Source organism: Emys orbicularis, chromosome 10 (genome assembly GCF_028017835.1).
Source record: "Emys orbicularis isolate rEmyOrb1 chromosome 10, rEmyOrb1.hap1, whole genome shotgun sequence".
Classification (NCBI taxonomy): Eukaryota; Metazoa; Chordata; order Testudines; family Emydidae; genus Emys; species Emys orbicularis.
In genome coordinates this window covers 85,446,228-85,463,867 of record NC_088692.1, presented here as the reverse complement: position 1 = coordinate 85,463,867, position 17,640 = coordinate 85,446,228, and the positions used below count along the sequence as shown (strand labels likewise).

The window sequence follows — 17,640 nt, the reverse complement described above, 5'->3', positions numbered from 1 at the left end:
AAGTTACCAGAGAGACTTCTGCAAGCCAACAATCTGTTCCATCACTGCTACAAACCTGATATTAGGACTTTGCAATCACTTGTGTGTATATGATTCCTTAACCATTTATAACTCTCTTTTTTTTTTTATTAATAAATCTTTAGTTAGTTTACTAAGGATTGGCGGATAGCGTGATATTTGTCCCTTGGCTCTGGAATGCCTAAAGGGGACTGTGTTTGGTTCTGGTTAACCAGTGTGGTACTGCAGAAGCTCTTTTGTTACTGGCTTGGTGAATCTAATTATAGAATAAACCACCAGTTTTGGGGGATTGTCTGCCCTATTTCTTGCAGTCTGCCCTGAGTATGGCATTCTCAGTGTGGCCCTTCTAGGCACCTGGCCACAATTCCTTATTAGTTTTACAGAATTAATCTCACTACACATGGGATATTTATATACATGATCCCAAACATGTTAATACTGGATGTTTGTACAAGGGATGTACTCAGGTAGCTGCTGGTAGCAATAATAAAGTTATTTGTGTAAATCCCTCATGCATCAGTAGATCCCTCTTTAGTCATAAATATTACAAAAATCATACCTTTCAACTCTGCTAAGAAGAGAGCATAAGTCAGCACTCAGGATGGAAGGCAGCATATCATAACGACGATCAGCTAAATAATAGGTTGTTGCCCTGAACATAAAACACATTTATTGTACTCTTCACAGGGACACATTCAAGTACATCTCTTAAGCAGTTTGCAACATAAGCACAGCTTCAGCATAAGAAGATACAAATGTCAGCATGATTTCAAAAGATTAGTTTTACACAATGCACACAAGGGCAGTAATGCAATCAAGTTAAATAAACATTAATTTACAAATTATGGGCCCAATCCTGCTTTCCTCACACAACTTCAATCTGGAGTTGTGGGTACACAAGGAATGCAGGGTTAAGGCCTAAACAGGGAATAAAAGAGATTATTCATAGACTGTACCATGTATCTTCACTGGCTATCAAGTTTACATAAGTCTGCAATTACATAAAGCAATATATTTAATAAAAACTGTTTGAATATTTTAATTTCAAAATAATGGCAAGACTAGAAACGGACTGACATCTGGCAAATGAAAATCCAGTACGTCAGTATCCTTCTCAGTCATAAGTTTTCCAGCTGACGATTCTAAGTATCAGAAATTTTACTTATTGGTTCGGCTATGTGATAGCACAAAAGAGCCTTTCTTATGCTTTTAGTAATGATGTTTATATGTTGGAATTCATGTAAGGGCTGCTTTTTGTGCATCAGATGTTCTGTCTTCTGTAAAGATACAGTCCCTCCAAAAATAAACAAGTATAGCAGCACTGAAACAATACAGGACAATTCTATTAATTGCATCAAATAATTAAGTTTACTAAACTTCAAAACATGACTCACTGAGAAAGAGACATTTTATGGATAAAAAAGGAAACAAGGCTGGTCAAAAGGGATTCCTTCCCCCACAATGCTGCTGTCTCCAGAGCAGGCAGCAGGCCACCAGCGGCTTCCACTAAATATTTTTGCAGCAGCTGAGCCTAGTGAACATGACACCTTATCTACCTAGTTTATTTTTAAAAAACTGTTCTTGTAGTCAGTTACTCTTTAGAAAAGCAATAGGCTTCCCACACTCAGTAATCTCTTTATATTGTTTAAGACAGCCTCACTACAAACTTCCTTCCCCAATATGCTTTACACTTTCCATAGTAAATAAAACTTACCTTGCTCTGGCCTCAATGTCAGTGTAAGAATTCACTGCCACAAAATGGGTTACATCTGCAATATGGACACCTAGCTCTAGGTTCCCATTGGCTAATGTTCTAATGGACAGTGCATCATCCACATCTTCACAGCCTTTGGGGTCAATGCTGAACACTAAATGTGTATTCCTCAAGTCTATGCGTTTTAGTTCCTCCTCTGGATTCACCTTCCATGGATTCTCTGAGGTACTGGAAGGCATCTCACACATCTGCACAGAGTATTGGCAATCATAATTTTATAAATTTTCTACATACAGAGGTTACAAACTAGATTTAAAATTCCCTTTTTCTCTTACAGTGCCACAAAATATTGGTATCTATTACTGAATTATAATTTTTCATTCAGGAAACAGACATTTGAAACATGTTCCCTCTTTGTATTCTCCAAGTCTTTCCTTCATGTTTGCCTTAAAGAAAGTAATAATGTCCCATGCTTTAATATGGTAATCTTCCAAGTGACCTTTAGAGACTAATAACTGAGTGATATTACAGATCTGGGAAATATAAATAATGTATCTTGTCTTTTGCATATCTGTTTATAGCACTCAGTTTATAAAAGTATACAATGGACAGAATCAAAACACTTTGCTTGGACAGCAGGTCCCTGCTCCTGTTGGAATCAATGGGAATTGTGACACTGACTTCAATAGTAGGACTGGGCTATAAAGGATCATTATTATGAACACCTCATATTAAAGACAGAACTATTTTAAAACTCCACTTAGAATGACTATATTGCAGCAGAGATTCTCAAACTTTTTCACAGTGTGAAGCACATCTTAACAGAGCTTATCTCAAACCACTTTCCCTGTGATTTGCAATTGTATAATATGCTTGGTGCAACGATAGCAATTGCTTAGGTGGAAAAGTAGTCTTAGGAAAGTATCCTGTATTTTCAGAAACTGGAAATAGGTGGGATGACAGATGGTACCATGTGATCAGCTAGCTCTCTTCAAACCATCAGTGGGTTCCTCTCTTTGGGAGACCACAGTTTGGGAAATGGAATATTAAAGAGTATAATTAATCATGAAATCAAACCTGGGCTTCTGAGAAAGGGGCAACAGAAATGCTGTTCTCCACTAGAATAACTGCAGTTTCCCCTTCGAGATCTCCTATCCGTCCTAAAACTCGTACAAAATGTCCATTTGGATACACAGATGTTGACTCCCAGGAATCAATACGCACAATAACTCTACAGTCCTGCAGTAAGACAATAACTCATGTTAGGGCAGCAATGCATTACTGAAAAGCAATCAACGTAAGTGCTAGCTGAGACACAAATGGGGAAATCCAAAGACACTGGCAATCATAAAATAAATAAAATACGCACTGAAGGAGACTATACATTTTCCTTATCAAAGACCATTGCTAAGCATTTAATAACAGAATCTGCATCATTAAATTAAAAATCAAGATGCATGTGTGTTACATTCATGCATACCCCAGGCTCTGACATACAATGGGGCAGAGAATCAGGAAGCCATAGCTCCTTTCTGATGGCACCTCCGCTGCCTCCAGAAGATCTCGGCTGCAGCAGAGGATCTAGGCCATGTTGTTTTTAACTTAAAGTTAGTGCTGTCATTCATACTATCCCACACAATCTTTATACTAGCATACGTGAGTCATAATCTATAAAAAAAGGTCAGAGATAGCTGATAAATTCTTAATTCCATGGTGGAATTAGCATTTGTTATTCAAACTACTAGAATTTACTTCTTGATCATTAAAAAAAAAAAAATTAGCTACTTGAAGCTACTTGTCCCAAAATATATTACAGTCTATAACCAGCAGTCAGAAGGAAGGAGACCCATGTGTTTTAATTCACATGTAGTGCATTTGTGGCTAATGCTATAAGTAATAGTTGTATGACGGCATTTCATGTATTCATTATGTCCTCGCTGCTCCTAGACTGCCATGAAAATAAGATGTTGCATCTGCTTCTGAGGACTTACTGAGATTGAGGAGGAAAATTTAAATAAAAGTGGATATAGCAACTATCAAAAACTACATATACCAAAAACACAGACTCTTACCTCATCTCAAATGTAGTTATTTTACATTTATTTTACATATAAGATTTTTGGGGCAGTGAGTATTTCTTTTATTTGTCTGCACATCTATAAGCATTGCCCAAATAATACTGCATCTGGGATTCAGTCTGAAAGGACATATGCCAGATGGATTATACTTCCCCCTCCCTTCCTCCCAAGACCCCAAAAGGTTACATGAAACCCAATATTAACAGAAATATTTTCATATAATTTGTTTAAAGATTACATGAAAATAGATAGCTTGAGATTTAAACATCCCTCTAAAGCAGGGGTCGGCAACGTTCGGCACGCGGCTCGCCAGGGTAAGCACCCTAGCGGGCCGGGCCAGTTTTATTTACCTGCTGACGTGGCAGGTTCGGCCGATCGCGGCCCCCACTGGCCGCGGTTCGCCGTCCCGGGCCAATGGGGGCGGCGAGAAGCTGCGGCCAGCACATCGCTCGCCCGCGCCGCTTCTCGCCGCCCCCATTGGCCCGGGACAGCGAACCGCGGCCAGTGGGGGCCGCGATCGGCCGAACCTGCCGCGTCAGCAGGTAAATAAAACTGGCCCGGCCCGCCAGGGTGCTTACCCTGGCGGGCCGAGTGCCGAACGTTGCCGACCCCTGCTCTAAAGTATTTGCAACCCAAACGTAGCAGCATGTTGTTAATGCACGACAACCAGAAAAAGAAATGCACTAGAAACAAAAAGAAGTTGACTAGTTATTTCAATGGTCAAGCTCAGAGGAATTCACAAAATAAACAGCGTAATACTAAAGAACACTAGATTTAGTATCACAAAGACAACTTTTAAAAAACAAACATGAGTTTTATCTTTAAAGGTCTCTTTAAAATGTATTAAAGACGTAATTCAAACTGGATTTCAGGTAGATACTCATTAGGTTTTACCATGGCATCATCATCCTAAAAGGAAGAATTTGAAAATATGAAGAAACAGTCCAAATTTCATTGCTTAATTGAAGATGCCAAAAGAAAGTGTTGTTTGAATAACTAGTTAATGGCCCAAATTCAGTATTCTGATAAACTCCCATTAGCATGAAATGAAGCAACCAGTTGTATACACACTTGTGAGGCCAAAATTTGGACTGTTAGTGGCTTAAATTAATAGTTTTAAATCTTTCACTGCCATTGAAATCATTATATTAAAACAAATGACACCTACACTATCATATTGGCATACACAATGCAGAAACAGCAATCATTATTTACCTGTAGTGCCTCAGCCTGCTGTGTGCTGATCCTGATTTTAGGAATTCTGTAATCCCAAGGTGTAACAAGGATTTTCTGGGCATTTTTACCCTGAGACTGACTCTCTTCTTTGGATGGAAAAGTGACCACATAATCTCGCCAGTTCTTCTGGATGATTCCAACAACTCTACCTTTGAAAGAGTGGTACCGTTGGCTAGACATCAAATGGTTAGGCAGTGGTGCCCAAACTTTTCCTGTTGTGCCCCGCCACCGTTACCAGTAACGGAATCTACCTGTGCCCCTGCTCCATTACTGCACAGCCAAGGCTTCCTCAGCAGACGTGGAGCTGAGGGAAGAACTGGGGATGGAGCAGGAGCTGGGGCTAGAGATGGAGCTGACCTGGGGGTGGAAAGGGAATGAGGGCAGAGCTGTGGCTGTGGCTGGAGCTGGGCTGGGGGGCAGAGCAGAGCTACGGCTGGGGGCAGAGCAGGGCTGGGGGGGGGGCCCTTCCTGCCCACTATGGTGGTTGGCCTGGGCCCTGCTGTGCCCCTCTAGCGGGTGTGGGTGCACCCCCCAGTTTGGGGACCACTTGATTAGGCAGAAATAGTAAAGTAAGTATGTAGGAGGTTTGGTGGATTCATCACTGTGCAGTATGAACTTGTGCATCCACAAGCCAATACTAGGATTGCTAACAAGATCTGTTTTGCAGTCAGTGGGAGCTGTACTTTGAATATATTAAATTGTATATAATAAGTTCTCTGAAAAATCAGGTCCTAAGTGTCTCAAATTGGGCACCCAAATTAATGAATAGTTTTGACTAGGGCTGTTGATTAATCGCAGTTAACTCACGCGATTAACTCAAAAAAATTAATCGCGATTAATCGCACTGTTAAACAATCGAAAACCAATTGAAATTTATTAAATATTTGTGGATGTTTTTCTACATTTTCAAATATATTGATTTCTATTACAACACAGAATACAAAGTGTACAGTGCTCACTTTATATTATTATTTTTATTACAAATATTTGCACTGTAAAAATGATAAATAAAAGAAATAGTATTTTTCAATTCACCTCATACAAGTACTGTAGTGCAATCTCTTTATCGTGAAAGAGCAACTTACATATGTAGATATTTTTGTTGTTACATAACTGCACTCAAAAACAAAAAAATGTAAAACTTTAGAGGCTACAAGTCCACTCAGTCCTACTTCTTGTTCAGCCAATCGCTAAGACAAACAAGTTTGTTTACATTTACGGGAGATAATGCTGCCTGCTTCTTATTTACAATGTCGCCTGAAAGTGAGAACAGGCATTCGTTTGAATAGACTGCAGTAAATAAGGCATAAAGCCACACATTGAACAATGTGAAAACAATACAGAACAGCTGTTTATTTAATGAGCACTGTCCATTCAGTGCACTGAAAGAGAGGCCTGTGGAAAAAAATATACCTCTACCCCGATATAACACGACACGATATAACATGAATTCGGATATAACGCAGTAAAGCAGCACTCCGGGGGGGGGGGGGGGGGGGGGGCTATGCACTCCGGCAGATCAAAGCAAGTTCGATATAACGCGGTTTCACCTATAACGCAGTAAGATTTTTTGGCTCCCGAGGACAGTGTTATATCGGGGTAGAGGTGTAGTATGTGATCGTATATCATAATGTACATGTAAAAGGAGGCTGATTAAAGGGTGCACAGACCACCTTAATTCTGCCATTTCCTAACTTCAGAGTGCTTGACTTTGCAACTTGAATAATGTTTTTGTTTGTAGTTGTGTGTGCAATATATAATCAATCAATCTTATTTATTAGTATGGTATCCCTTTCCATGATTAAACATGGAAATTTGGGAAAGGGGGCAGTTTGCGTAACCGCAAGCACAATGCAGTCCCATAAGTTGAGGAAGACAAATACTTTCAACCTTCTTTGCACTGTTGTCTACTTTACCTGTGGGCATAGGTTCACTGGAGGTGTCACCTGGTGCCTTTTCTTCAGTATCATTCTCACAAAGGGAAGCAGTTCTTCCTTTCCATTCATGCTGGAGTAACAACTCTACAGCTACTACATCACCATGGATTGCACGGTTCCGAGCTTTGGTACCATGAATAAGTATATCACTTTGGAGATCTAGGTTTAAAATAATAATAAAATAGACTATACATTCCTGAAAATTCACACCACTCCTCCGCTGGCTATTTTTTGTTGAAACAATAATTTGCAGTAATCTGGCAGTTCTTATATGACTGCTCTCAAAACAGATTGTTGGCAAGTACCAATGCTACATTGTCAGGAGGAATCTTTCTCTTAGTTTTTTAAAAAGCTATTAAGCAGTTGGTATTTGGAGTCTTGGATAAAACAATCAGATTGTCATCAGCCCACAATGACCAATGCCCTTTTCCTGCAAACATTTGTGCACATGCTTAACTTTAATCATGTGAGTAGTCTACTTGAAGACAAAGCTAAGCACATGCATAAGTATTTGCCCAACTATGGGGCATCAGGGTTGGTCCAAACCATTCAGCAGGACAGACAGAGCCATAATCCATTAAACTATACAGTGTGGGAGAAGGGGAGGCTGAAATACAGATTATTGTTTAAAGGGGATACATGTGGAGCAGTTTTCAGAGTCCTTCTCAGCACATGGAGAAAACCTGAGCAACCCAATTTCTCGCATTCTCTCTCCCACTGTCCTACTGACTGAGGAGTTTGCATGGATTCTTGTAGAGAGCCTGGAACCGTTGTTCCTGAGTAAACTGGAAGGAGTCACAGGAAGGTGGCATGGAACACACTCAAACTAATCTTTAAATATAGCATTTTATTAGAAATATTTTCACCTGTTTCTTTACCACTGGCTCCTTGAAGTCGAACAAAAGCTTCCATTTGTGCTCTGTGCTTATTGACATTCAGGACACCCTAAAATAAAGTAACAGTCACTAACCAATAGATACAACTACAGGGAGGAAAAATCTTCACACCTCAAAATGACCAACTTTATATACATTAAAAGTACTCATTTTTTAAAAATCCATTTAAAAATGTTTCCTAATCATTTTCATAGGAAATTTAGAACAAGACTGTTTCTCCTTGTGGGGAGCATACTTCATAGAATAGAGTTGAAATACTGAATTCTTGAAGGAGCCAAGCATTCTTTCTAGATGCTTTTTATTTAATGTAGCACTGATGAAATCTCTGAAGACTACTACAGCTCTCTTTTTATCCACAGACTAGGCAGACCACAAGCAGAGTCAGTGCAAACTTACATACATGGCACTGCCCCATCTTGACTTAGAGGTACCACCTCAGAGGCAAAAAATTCAGTCTGTGTATTCTATTCTTGCCTTTCTGCTGAGGTTGCCAATAAAGGTACCAGGTTACTGCCTCTTATGGTGTTTTTTTATTTTTCATGACATGGACATGTATCCACTAACAGCTGAACATTAGCCAATGAATAGCCATAAGCTGGTATAGAATTCTGATTACTAATGACCTGAACTGGATTCAAACGGACAACCTAAAGGTGAGAGGTTCTATATCTTCACATTTTATTTGTATTTTTAAAAAAAGAGATGTGTTGTTTCTAAACACAGTATCTACTTTCTCAACTGATGTGTGAATCATTTGGTAACACAATGATCTTTAAAGGACAGTTGAAGATTAGCACCAACAGACTTCCATCAAATCCTTTTCCATGAAAGCCAGAAATTGAAGAAAAAAATTATGGAATCCGCAGGACTCTCATCTGATGAACTTTTTCATTTTATTTGAGAAGAAGGGGAAAGGAACAAAAAGATTCTCAAAGTTTACTTGTTATCCACCTCATACTCCCTCTTTGCTCATTACACTTCCAATCCCTTCTCTCACTGTTACCTCTCTGTTTTCTTTCATGTCACTTCTATTCTGGGAACAGTTTTCCATTTTTTTTAGCCCACCCCCTCACCACACTGCTTTTCTTGAAGCCTTATAATACATGTTCCCTCGCCAATGCATTCTCCCAACCTTCTGCATTTAATGTTATTTCATATATCAGTTTTCTGAGTTTGACTATAAATTCCTTGGCGCAGGGCCTCATCTTTCTTTGTATGCTCTATAAATAATAGATTACCTGTATATATCGTCCAGATTTGATCCCAGCCTCTAATACTTCCATAGGAAGATGTTCAGGGTATTCCTTCCCTTTGTTTTCTTGGCTTTCACACTCTCGTTCACGCCGAGATTGAAGTATAGAATCGCAGAGTTCATGGACAGCTTTTAAGTCAGGCCAAAAATTATCCAAGTAATTCTGTATATACACATTATAAACAGAGCACAAAAGATTTTAAATAGAGATCTATGGTTCTATTCACAACAGAATTCTGTGCAGACGCTACAATGGTGGTGCTGGTGGTCAGTATCCTAAATACCACAAACCCATTTCTCCATTAATCCATATCTCTAGAGAAGAACAGTGTAGTACCCCACTAAATCACTTTGCTACCATAAATACCGTAGAAGGGTTTTTTATCATTTAGTTTCAGATAACATTTTAATTATAAAAATGAAATAACTTTTTGAAAGATCTAATTCAAAGTAGGGCTGTAAAGCAATTAAAATTAATCACAATTAATCGCGCTGTTAAACAATAATAGAATATCATTTATTTAAATATTTTTGGATTTTTTTACGTTTTCAGATATATTGATTTAAATTACAAACACAGACTACAAAGTGTACAGGGCTCACTTTATATTTATTTTTATTACAAATATTTGCACTGTAAAAACAAAATAAATAGTATTTTTCACCTAATAAGAAGTACTGTAGTGCAATCTCTTTATCATGAAAGTTGAACTTACAAATGTAGAATTATGTACAAAAATACTGCATTCAAAAATAAAACAATGTAAAACTTTAGAGCCTACAAGTCCACTCAGTAACTACTTCAGCCAGTTGCTCAGATAAACAAGGTTGGTTACAATTTGCAGGAGATAATGCAGCCCGCTTCTTGTTTACAATGTCACCGGAAAGTGAGAACAAGTGTTCACATGGCACTGTTGTAGCTGGCGTCACAAGATATTTACATGCCAGATGCACTAAAGATTCATATGTCCCTTCATGCTTCAACCACCATTCCAGAAGACATGCATCCATGCTGATGACGGGTTCTGCTCGATAATGATCCAAAGCAGTGCGGACTGACACATGTTCATTTTCATCATCTGAGTCAGCTCCATCAGCAGAAGATTGATTTTCTTTTTTGGTGGTTTGGGTTCTGTAGTTTCCGCATCACAGTTCTGCTCTTTTAAGACTCCTGAAAGCATGTTCCATCCTCATCCCTCTCAGATTCTAGAAGACACTTCAGATTCTTAAACCTTGGGTTGAGTCCTACAGGTATCTTTAAAAATTTCACATTGGTATTTTCTTTGCATTTTGTCAAATTTACAGTGAAAGTGTTCTTAAAAACAAACAACATGTGCTGGGTCATTATCCAAGACTGCTATAATATGAAATATATGGCAGAATGCCGGTAAAACAGAGCAGAAGACATACAATTCTCCTCCAAGGAGTTCAGTCACAAATTTAATTAATGCATTATTATTTTTTAAACGGGCGTCATCAGCATGGAAGCATGTCCTCTGGAACGGTGGCCGAAGCATGAAGAGGGATATGAATCTTTAGCGCATCTGGCACATAAATATCTTGCGACGCTGGCTACAACAGTGCCATGCGAAAGCCTGTTCTCACTTTCAGGTGACATTGTAATTAACAGGTGGGCAGCATTATTGCCCGTAAATGTAAACAAACTTGTTTCTCTTAGCGACTGGCTGAACAAGAAGTAGGACTGAGTAGACTTGTAGGCTCTAAAGTTTTACATTTTTTTGTTTTTGAGTGCAATTATGTAACAAAAAAAGTCTACATTTGTAGATGCACTTTCATGATAAAGAGATCACACTGCAGTACTTGTATGAGGTGAACTGAAAATTACTATTCCTTTTATCATTTTTACAGTGCAAATATTTGTAATAAAAAATAATATAAAGTGAGCACTGTACACTTTGTATTCTGTGTTGTAATTGAAATCAATATATTTCAAAATGTAGAAAAACATCCAAAAATATTTAATACATTTCAATTGGTCTTTTATGGTTTAAAAGTGTGATTAAAACTGCGATTAACCGCGATTAATTTTTTTGAGTTAATCGCGTGAGTTAACTGCGATTGACAGCCCTAATTTAAAGTAAATTAGATTTAGTTAAAGTTACTTCATTTTTAATAATCTAAGATGCTGTTTAAAACAAAGTGGGTTTTTTGTTGGTTTGTTTAAATGTTATTGTTAGCCTGACAACATCCCTTTCACCACCTATAGTATTTTCACTACTAAGTCACGAGACTGAATACAAGCCAGGTTGGTAGTAATCAGAAGTGATTTACACTTAGCAGATATTTGGTGGTTTACATAAGTGAACTGGTGAAGTTTCAGTTTGGTTACTAATAAAAGAGTGTCCACGTAACAATTGGCATCAACTGTCCTCCTCCCCACACACACATACACACTGGCAGTCTCAAAACAGAGGCCAGTAACCGAATGGATCATGGAGACTGAACTACCTTCCCATTACTACAGACAGTCCCAACTACTCAAGGCTGAGGCTCACTGGCAGAACAATGAAGATGAATCTTATGCTGTGCTGCCTGCACAGTACCTGCACTGTAGACTTCAGTCTATCATCATTCACTAACATAAAATTTAACAAAAACTGGAAAAAAGACGAAAGGCCCCCAAAGCAACTGAGCATGAGCAAGGAACAGCCTGCACTTTCTGCATCTGCTGTTTTCTTCCAGATCTCCTCCATTTTATCTACCTCTATCTGTTCTGATGTATTCCTAGTATTCAAATCCTTGCTTTCATTTATGTAAATGAGGTAAAAGTCAGTAGTGTAGTATTTTTACATGCAATCTTTGAGATGGCTTAACATACTCATTATATGTTATAGTCCTTAATTTAATGTTGCACAAAGGCAACTTTCTTCTATTTCTTTTAACACGTTACCTTGAATGAAATCACAAACACTCCTTCCGTTTCACCTCCATATTCTCTGATAGCATCTTCATCTTCTGTTACCATAACAACCGGCAGCTGACCCAAGCAGTGATTATAATACCATACTGCTGCATTGTAAATACTCCTAGAAAAGTACAGTTCACACTAACATGTCTATCACATCGCATCTGTTACGTTTAAGACTTTTTCTAGGGGCTACATATCAGTGATTACATTTCTAACATGCATTCTCTGAGATCTGGAAATCAGGTTAGCATACAGCCAACATATTAGTCAAAATTATGGGTGCTCTATGAGAGAAAGATAGCACAGGTAGCCTCATTCTTTCCCTAAAACACATCCACATGGGACCCAGCTATGACAAAGACCTAGCGCACCTTTGAGTGCGAGGTTGTAAAACAAGTTGGAATGTAGCCATTTTTCTAACATTCTAGCACCTACAATAATGTCTGGCAGCAGGCATTGGCGGGAATATACTTCATTACTTTCCAAAGCAGGTGTAAAAAGTCTAGCCAGAACTGCTCTTCTGTATGTGAGAAGTTTTAGGCACAGTGCCTAAGAACACCATATCTTGGCCACAACAGTTCTGCACACCCTAAATCCTCAAGTACCTCAGAGAGAAGTAAGCAAGTTCCTCCCAATCCATCTTTCACTGAAGTGAATGAGAGTCTATGGTTTAGGTCAGTGTTTCCCAAACTTGGGACGCCGCTTGTGTAGGGAAAGCCCCTGGCGGGCCGGGCTGGTTTGTTTACCTGCCGCGTCCGCAGGTTCGGCCTATCGCGGCTCCCACTGGCCGTGGTTCGCTGCTCCAGGCCAATGGGAGCTGCTGGAAGCGGCGTGGGCCACGGTTCGCTGCTCCAGGCCAATGGGAGCTGCTGGAAGCGGCGCGGGCCACGGTTCGCTGCTCCAGGCCAATGGGAGCTGCTGGAAGTGGCGGCCAGTATGTCCCTCGGCCCGTGCCGCTTCCAGCAGCTCCCATTGGCCTGGAGCAGCGAACCGTGGCCAGTGGGAGCCGCGATCGGCCGAATCTGCGGACACGGCAGGTAAACAAACCGTCCCGGCCCGCCAAGGGCTTTCCCTACACAAACAGCGTCCCAAGTTTGGGAAACACTGGTTTAGGTAATGTATCTTAAATTAATGGATCGATTTATTTTTAAAAGGCTCAGGTCCCCTTATCCCCTAAAAAATTCAAAATGCATGTACATTACAATTGCAAGTGTAAGTCAAGTAATTGTGCGAGCAAATGCTGCTTTGACCATGCAAATAGAATGCAAGCTGAATATGTAAATACTGTACAAGCATGAAAGTCAAGCCTGTTGCTGCATGCATTTTCTACATGAAAGTAAGCATCAAAGTTTTGGAAGTTTGGCTTAATGCGTTCCAGAAGACTATTGTGATAAGAATATTAAAAGTTATTTCCATTATAGACACAGTGCTGTGCTGCTGTTCAGAAAGGGCCTACAACTACTCTGCCTGAACATTCCTATAAAACTGTGTTCTACCTTCTACAATTAAAGATCTCTTCAGAACCCATCTTTGAATTTACCCCAGTTCACTTTATTTTTATCTACTTATTACAAACTTATGATTACATAAAAATAGAGGTAAATATATTTTTAAAAAAATTAATGCATTCTTAATCACAAAAGGATACCCTAGGACTTCAAATGCTGTATATTACCTTATGGCCAGGTAGTCTGACAGCTTTATGTCTTACATATCCAATGCCCTAGCATCTAGACATGAATGGTCTATACAGTCATGCCTTTTTTGTTCAATGCAACATTGAATACCTCTATTATTAGTTAAAACATACCTGGTCTGCCATTTCTCCATTGATTCTCCTCTCTCTCTTGGCAAATAACAATACTGCTGGAATTCATTAGCAAACAGAATACAGTCATGACGGGCATCCTTCACTAGATTTCGCAGTTTGTTGTACTGTCTGGAATATAAACAAGACAAACATACACTGTGCCACCTTTTTAATAATGCTGTTTCAACTCTAGTTAAAGATTTAGGGGGAAAAATGAAGGAAAATTACAACGATTAGTTTTAACACTATAAAGCTGAATCCTGATCCCAGTATAGTTGATGGAAGTCTTGCCACTGACTTTAACGGGAAAAGGATTTGACCTTTGTAGAGCAAAATGAACAGTTACTAAAACAGTATGTATACACCAAACATTTTTAAAAATACTTTGCTGTTTCAATACAGTATTTTCAGAGTAAGCTATAGGCTAGGCCAGTGAGTTGCGAATCAGGACACCAACGCTTTACCCAGCCTCTACCACCAAAGCATTACGTGACATCAGACAAGCCTCAGCCTCTCTATGCCTCAGTTTCCCCCTTTGTAAAATGGGGATCATACCACTTTTCAAAGTCAGATTGTGAGGCTTAATTCATTAATGAGACTGCTGGGTTACAAGTCAATTTAGACAACCTCTTACCTCTGTAACCCACAGTGTGACTCCCTGTCCCCTCCCTGTGGCTGGACCAAACAGAGGTTTATGAGTCTGCTAAAGCCTTTGAGCTAACTGACCTGGATCTTTTAGCTTAGGCAGTGGAGCAGGGGTGGGCAAACTTTTTGGCCTGAGGGCCACATTGGGGTTGCGAAACTGTATGGAGGGCCGGGTAAGGAAAGCTGTGCCTCCCCAAACAGCCTGGCCCCCGCCCCCTCAGAACCCCCAACCCATCCAACCCCCCCTGCTCCTTGTCCCCTGACCGCCCCCTCCCAGGACCCCACCCCCTAGCCAACCCTCCCTGACCGCCCTGACCCCTATCCACCCCCACACTGCACCCCAGGACTCCCTGCCCCTTATCCAACCCTCCCCGCTTCCTGTCCCCTTACCATGTCGCTCAGAGTGGCAGGACTAGCAGCCGCGTCGCCCGGAGCCAGCCGTGCTACCCGCACGGTGGCATAGCTGCAGGGCAGGGGGGACAGCAGGGGAGGGGCCGGGGGCTAGCTTCCCCAGCCATGAGCTCAAGGACCGGGCAAGACGGTCCCATGGGCCGGATGTGGCCTGCGGGCCTTAGTTTGCCCACCTCTGCAGTAGAGGCTCTTGCTTTTAATCCAGAGGTCTAAAATCAATCCCTGCCACCCACGATTCATCCAGGCCATCATGTTGCAGTAATAAATACTTGATATAATTCTTAAAGTCTAATTTACCTTTCAATATTTGTGTTTACTTTTTGCATTTCACTCTTTGGCACAACAAATGCAGACCAGTTAGTTTGATTTTGTTAAATGTGTATTTCAGGCTTCTATTTATAATCTTGTTTAAATAAACCTCTCATGTCCTAAAATTCAGGCCTAAACTCTTCTGAAAGTGCCTCTGTCTTCAGCCTCTTTCATTCATAAAGTTAAGCACACTCCTTTTGTTTCAAAGTTTGCCTGAAGACAGATAATATGGCAGCTTTTTTTGTGTGTGTTAATTTTTTTAAATGGTGATTTATAAAGAAAATGATGATCGTTTTTAATAAAACTACAGTTTACATTAAAGTTAACAGTTTAGATTGGAATATCAGTGGGATGTGGACACTGTCATATTTGTATGTAAAGTGCTCTGCATGTTTAGGTTGCTGTTTGAATAATAATGAAAAAAAATTCCTCTAAAATATTTGATTTCTATAAACAAAGTGTTTTTTTCCTACAGGTCTGATATTTAATCCTTTCCCTGAATATAAGGAGTCATAATACCATGAAAATAGTAAGTTTATATTTCTGTTCAAGGAAAATATCTAAAATTTTGTCAGAAATTGGTAAGAAGCCCTGAAAACCTCTAATTGCTATCTATTACTTCAAAATGTTCAATAAAATTAAGCATAGTTATTATTAGAAAACTGTTTACAAGACAAGAAATTAAAACAATGGAAAAACTGCTGATTTGAATTTTAGTCAGGAGTTACTCAGCAGATGCTTTGCCTCCAGAGATCCAATGAACTCACATTTCCAGTGCATATATTTTAACATTTCAACAAGATTTATATGTTGCGTAGAAGCACATCAGGCATCATCATGTAAAAATGGAACAAGATTAAGATGTTCTTAGAGGACATACACTTCAAGACATAAGGTCAAATATTATGCCATAAAATATTGCTAATATATGCCCCAAATGCTGTGGCACGCCACTCACAAGAAAACAAGCATACCCAGGGAAATGTTCCAGGGCTAAAAAGGCAAATAGTGGGATAACCGGAAGTATTTTGCTTACAACCACTCAGGGATTAGAAATATTTCCATTAAGCATGCTTAAAATCTAACCTTTGAAATATTCACAGGTAATATTCCTACGACCAACTTCAGCTAGACAAACCTTGATTAATTTTTGGGTATTAACTTGCATAGTTTCTGCAGTATACTACTATTAACCTTTGCATATCCAAGAAATATATTTTAGTGACCAAAAATTGAAATTGATTATATAATACTTAGCATTTAGATTTTCTTTTAAAGATGAAAGAGCGTAACAGTAGCAACAAAATATGTCTGAGTCAAGTAATTTTCTAACTACACCGCTACCCCCGATATAACACTGTCCTCGGGAGCCAAAAAATCTTACCGCGTTATAGTTGAAACCGTGTTATATCGAACTTGCTTTGATCCGCCGGAGTGCGCAGCCCACCTCCCCCCCGGAGCACTGCTTTACCGTGTTATATCCGAATTCGTGTTATATCGGGTCGTGTTATATCGGGGTAGAAGTGTATTTCAGAAACAGATTAGCCAGAAAAAAATCTACAGTTTGATCTATTTATAGTATTTTTTATAGTAACATACAAGAAATACACAGTACAAAACACAAAAGTAAGCCATGTACAACACTTTTATACATATAAAATGTATACAATTATATTACTTTACAGTTATGTATTTTTAGAATGCAAAATGCAAAAACTGCAGTCACACAGCCTTTTGCTTCTACTAAGAAGGCATCTGATTGCTGAATAATATGCAAGTTGTACTATTGCTCTTATCCTGTGAAAGAGGAACAGAAAATGATGCTTCTGAATATCCAACTAATCACAATTTCTCCCCCCCAACAATTACATTATAAAGTTTTTTGAGGGATTTTTAAACATTAGAAATAATCAGTGTCTTGGTGAGCTCAGGTTTCCATACTTAAATACTTCTACATTTTTCCATGTCAATTCCTACAAATTTTACAAGTCTAAAGAAGTAGTAAATTATTATGGCATAGATACCTGCGACCCCTTTGATGCTGCACAGCTTGACATGCTGTTTGCATGAAGATAATACCCTTCAGCTCTGGAAACTCAAGAATCTCAAGGTAATCTTGAACAATCTTCCAGTCAGGGACAACATAATGAGTCACATCATCTGACAACAATTTCCCATCTAAAATACAATTCAAAGTTTAAAAGTTTAAACATCATTTTCAATTGTGGTTTATTAATAATGCCCCCATGCCAGGAAATCCTAGTTCACAGATTCTTAGATTATAAAGCCAAAAGGGACTACGGTGTTATCTAGTCTGACCTCCTGCATAACACAGGCCACAGAACTTCCCTGAAGGGCAGAATAAAATCATATTACTCCTTAACTCTCTTATACAATATTTTTCT

General features: G+C 39.2%; 1 protein-coding gene across 1 annotated transcript in view; it reads right to left on the bottom strand.

Moving 5' to 3' along the window:
- Window positions 1-17,640, bottom strand: part of DIS3L (DIS3 like exosome 3'-5' exoribonuclease) — a 31,574-nt gene that overhangs the window by 11,589 nt on the left and 2,345 nt on the right. Inside the window, exons 2-11 of the mRNA XM_065411911.1 lie at window positions 17,260-17,413; window positions 13,871-13,999; window positions 12,043-12,178; window positions 9,118-9,294; window positions 7,850-7,928; window positions 6,963-7,142; window positions 5,026-5,195; window positions 2,810-2,971; window positions 1,733-1,980; window positions 578-670 (exon numbers count right to left, since the gene is read on the bottom strand). Coding sequence (XP_065267983.1) covers window positions 578-670; window positions 1,733-1,980; window positions 2,810-2,971; window positions 5,026-5,195; window positions 6,963-7,142; window positions 7,850-7,928; window positions 9,118-9,294; window positions 12,043-12,178; window positions 13,871-13,999; window positions 17,260-17,303 — 1,418 coding nt within the window. The 5' untranslated portion in view covers window positions 17,304-17,413. The remainder of the gene's footprint in view (window positions 1-577; window positions 671-1,732; window positions 1,981-2,809; window positions 2,972-5,025; window positions 5,196-6,962; window positions 7,143-7,849; window positions 7,929-9,117; window positions 9,295-12,042; window positions 12,179-13,870; window positions 14,000-17,259; window positions 17,414-17,640) is intronic.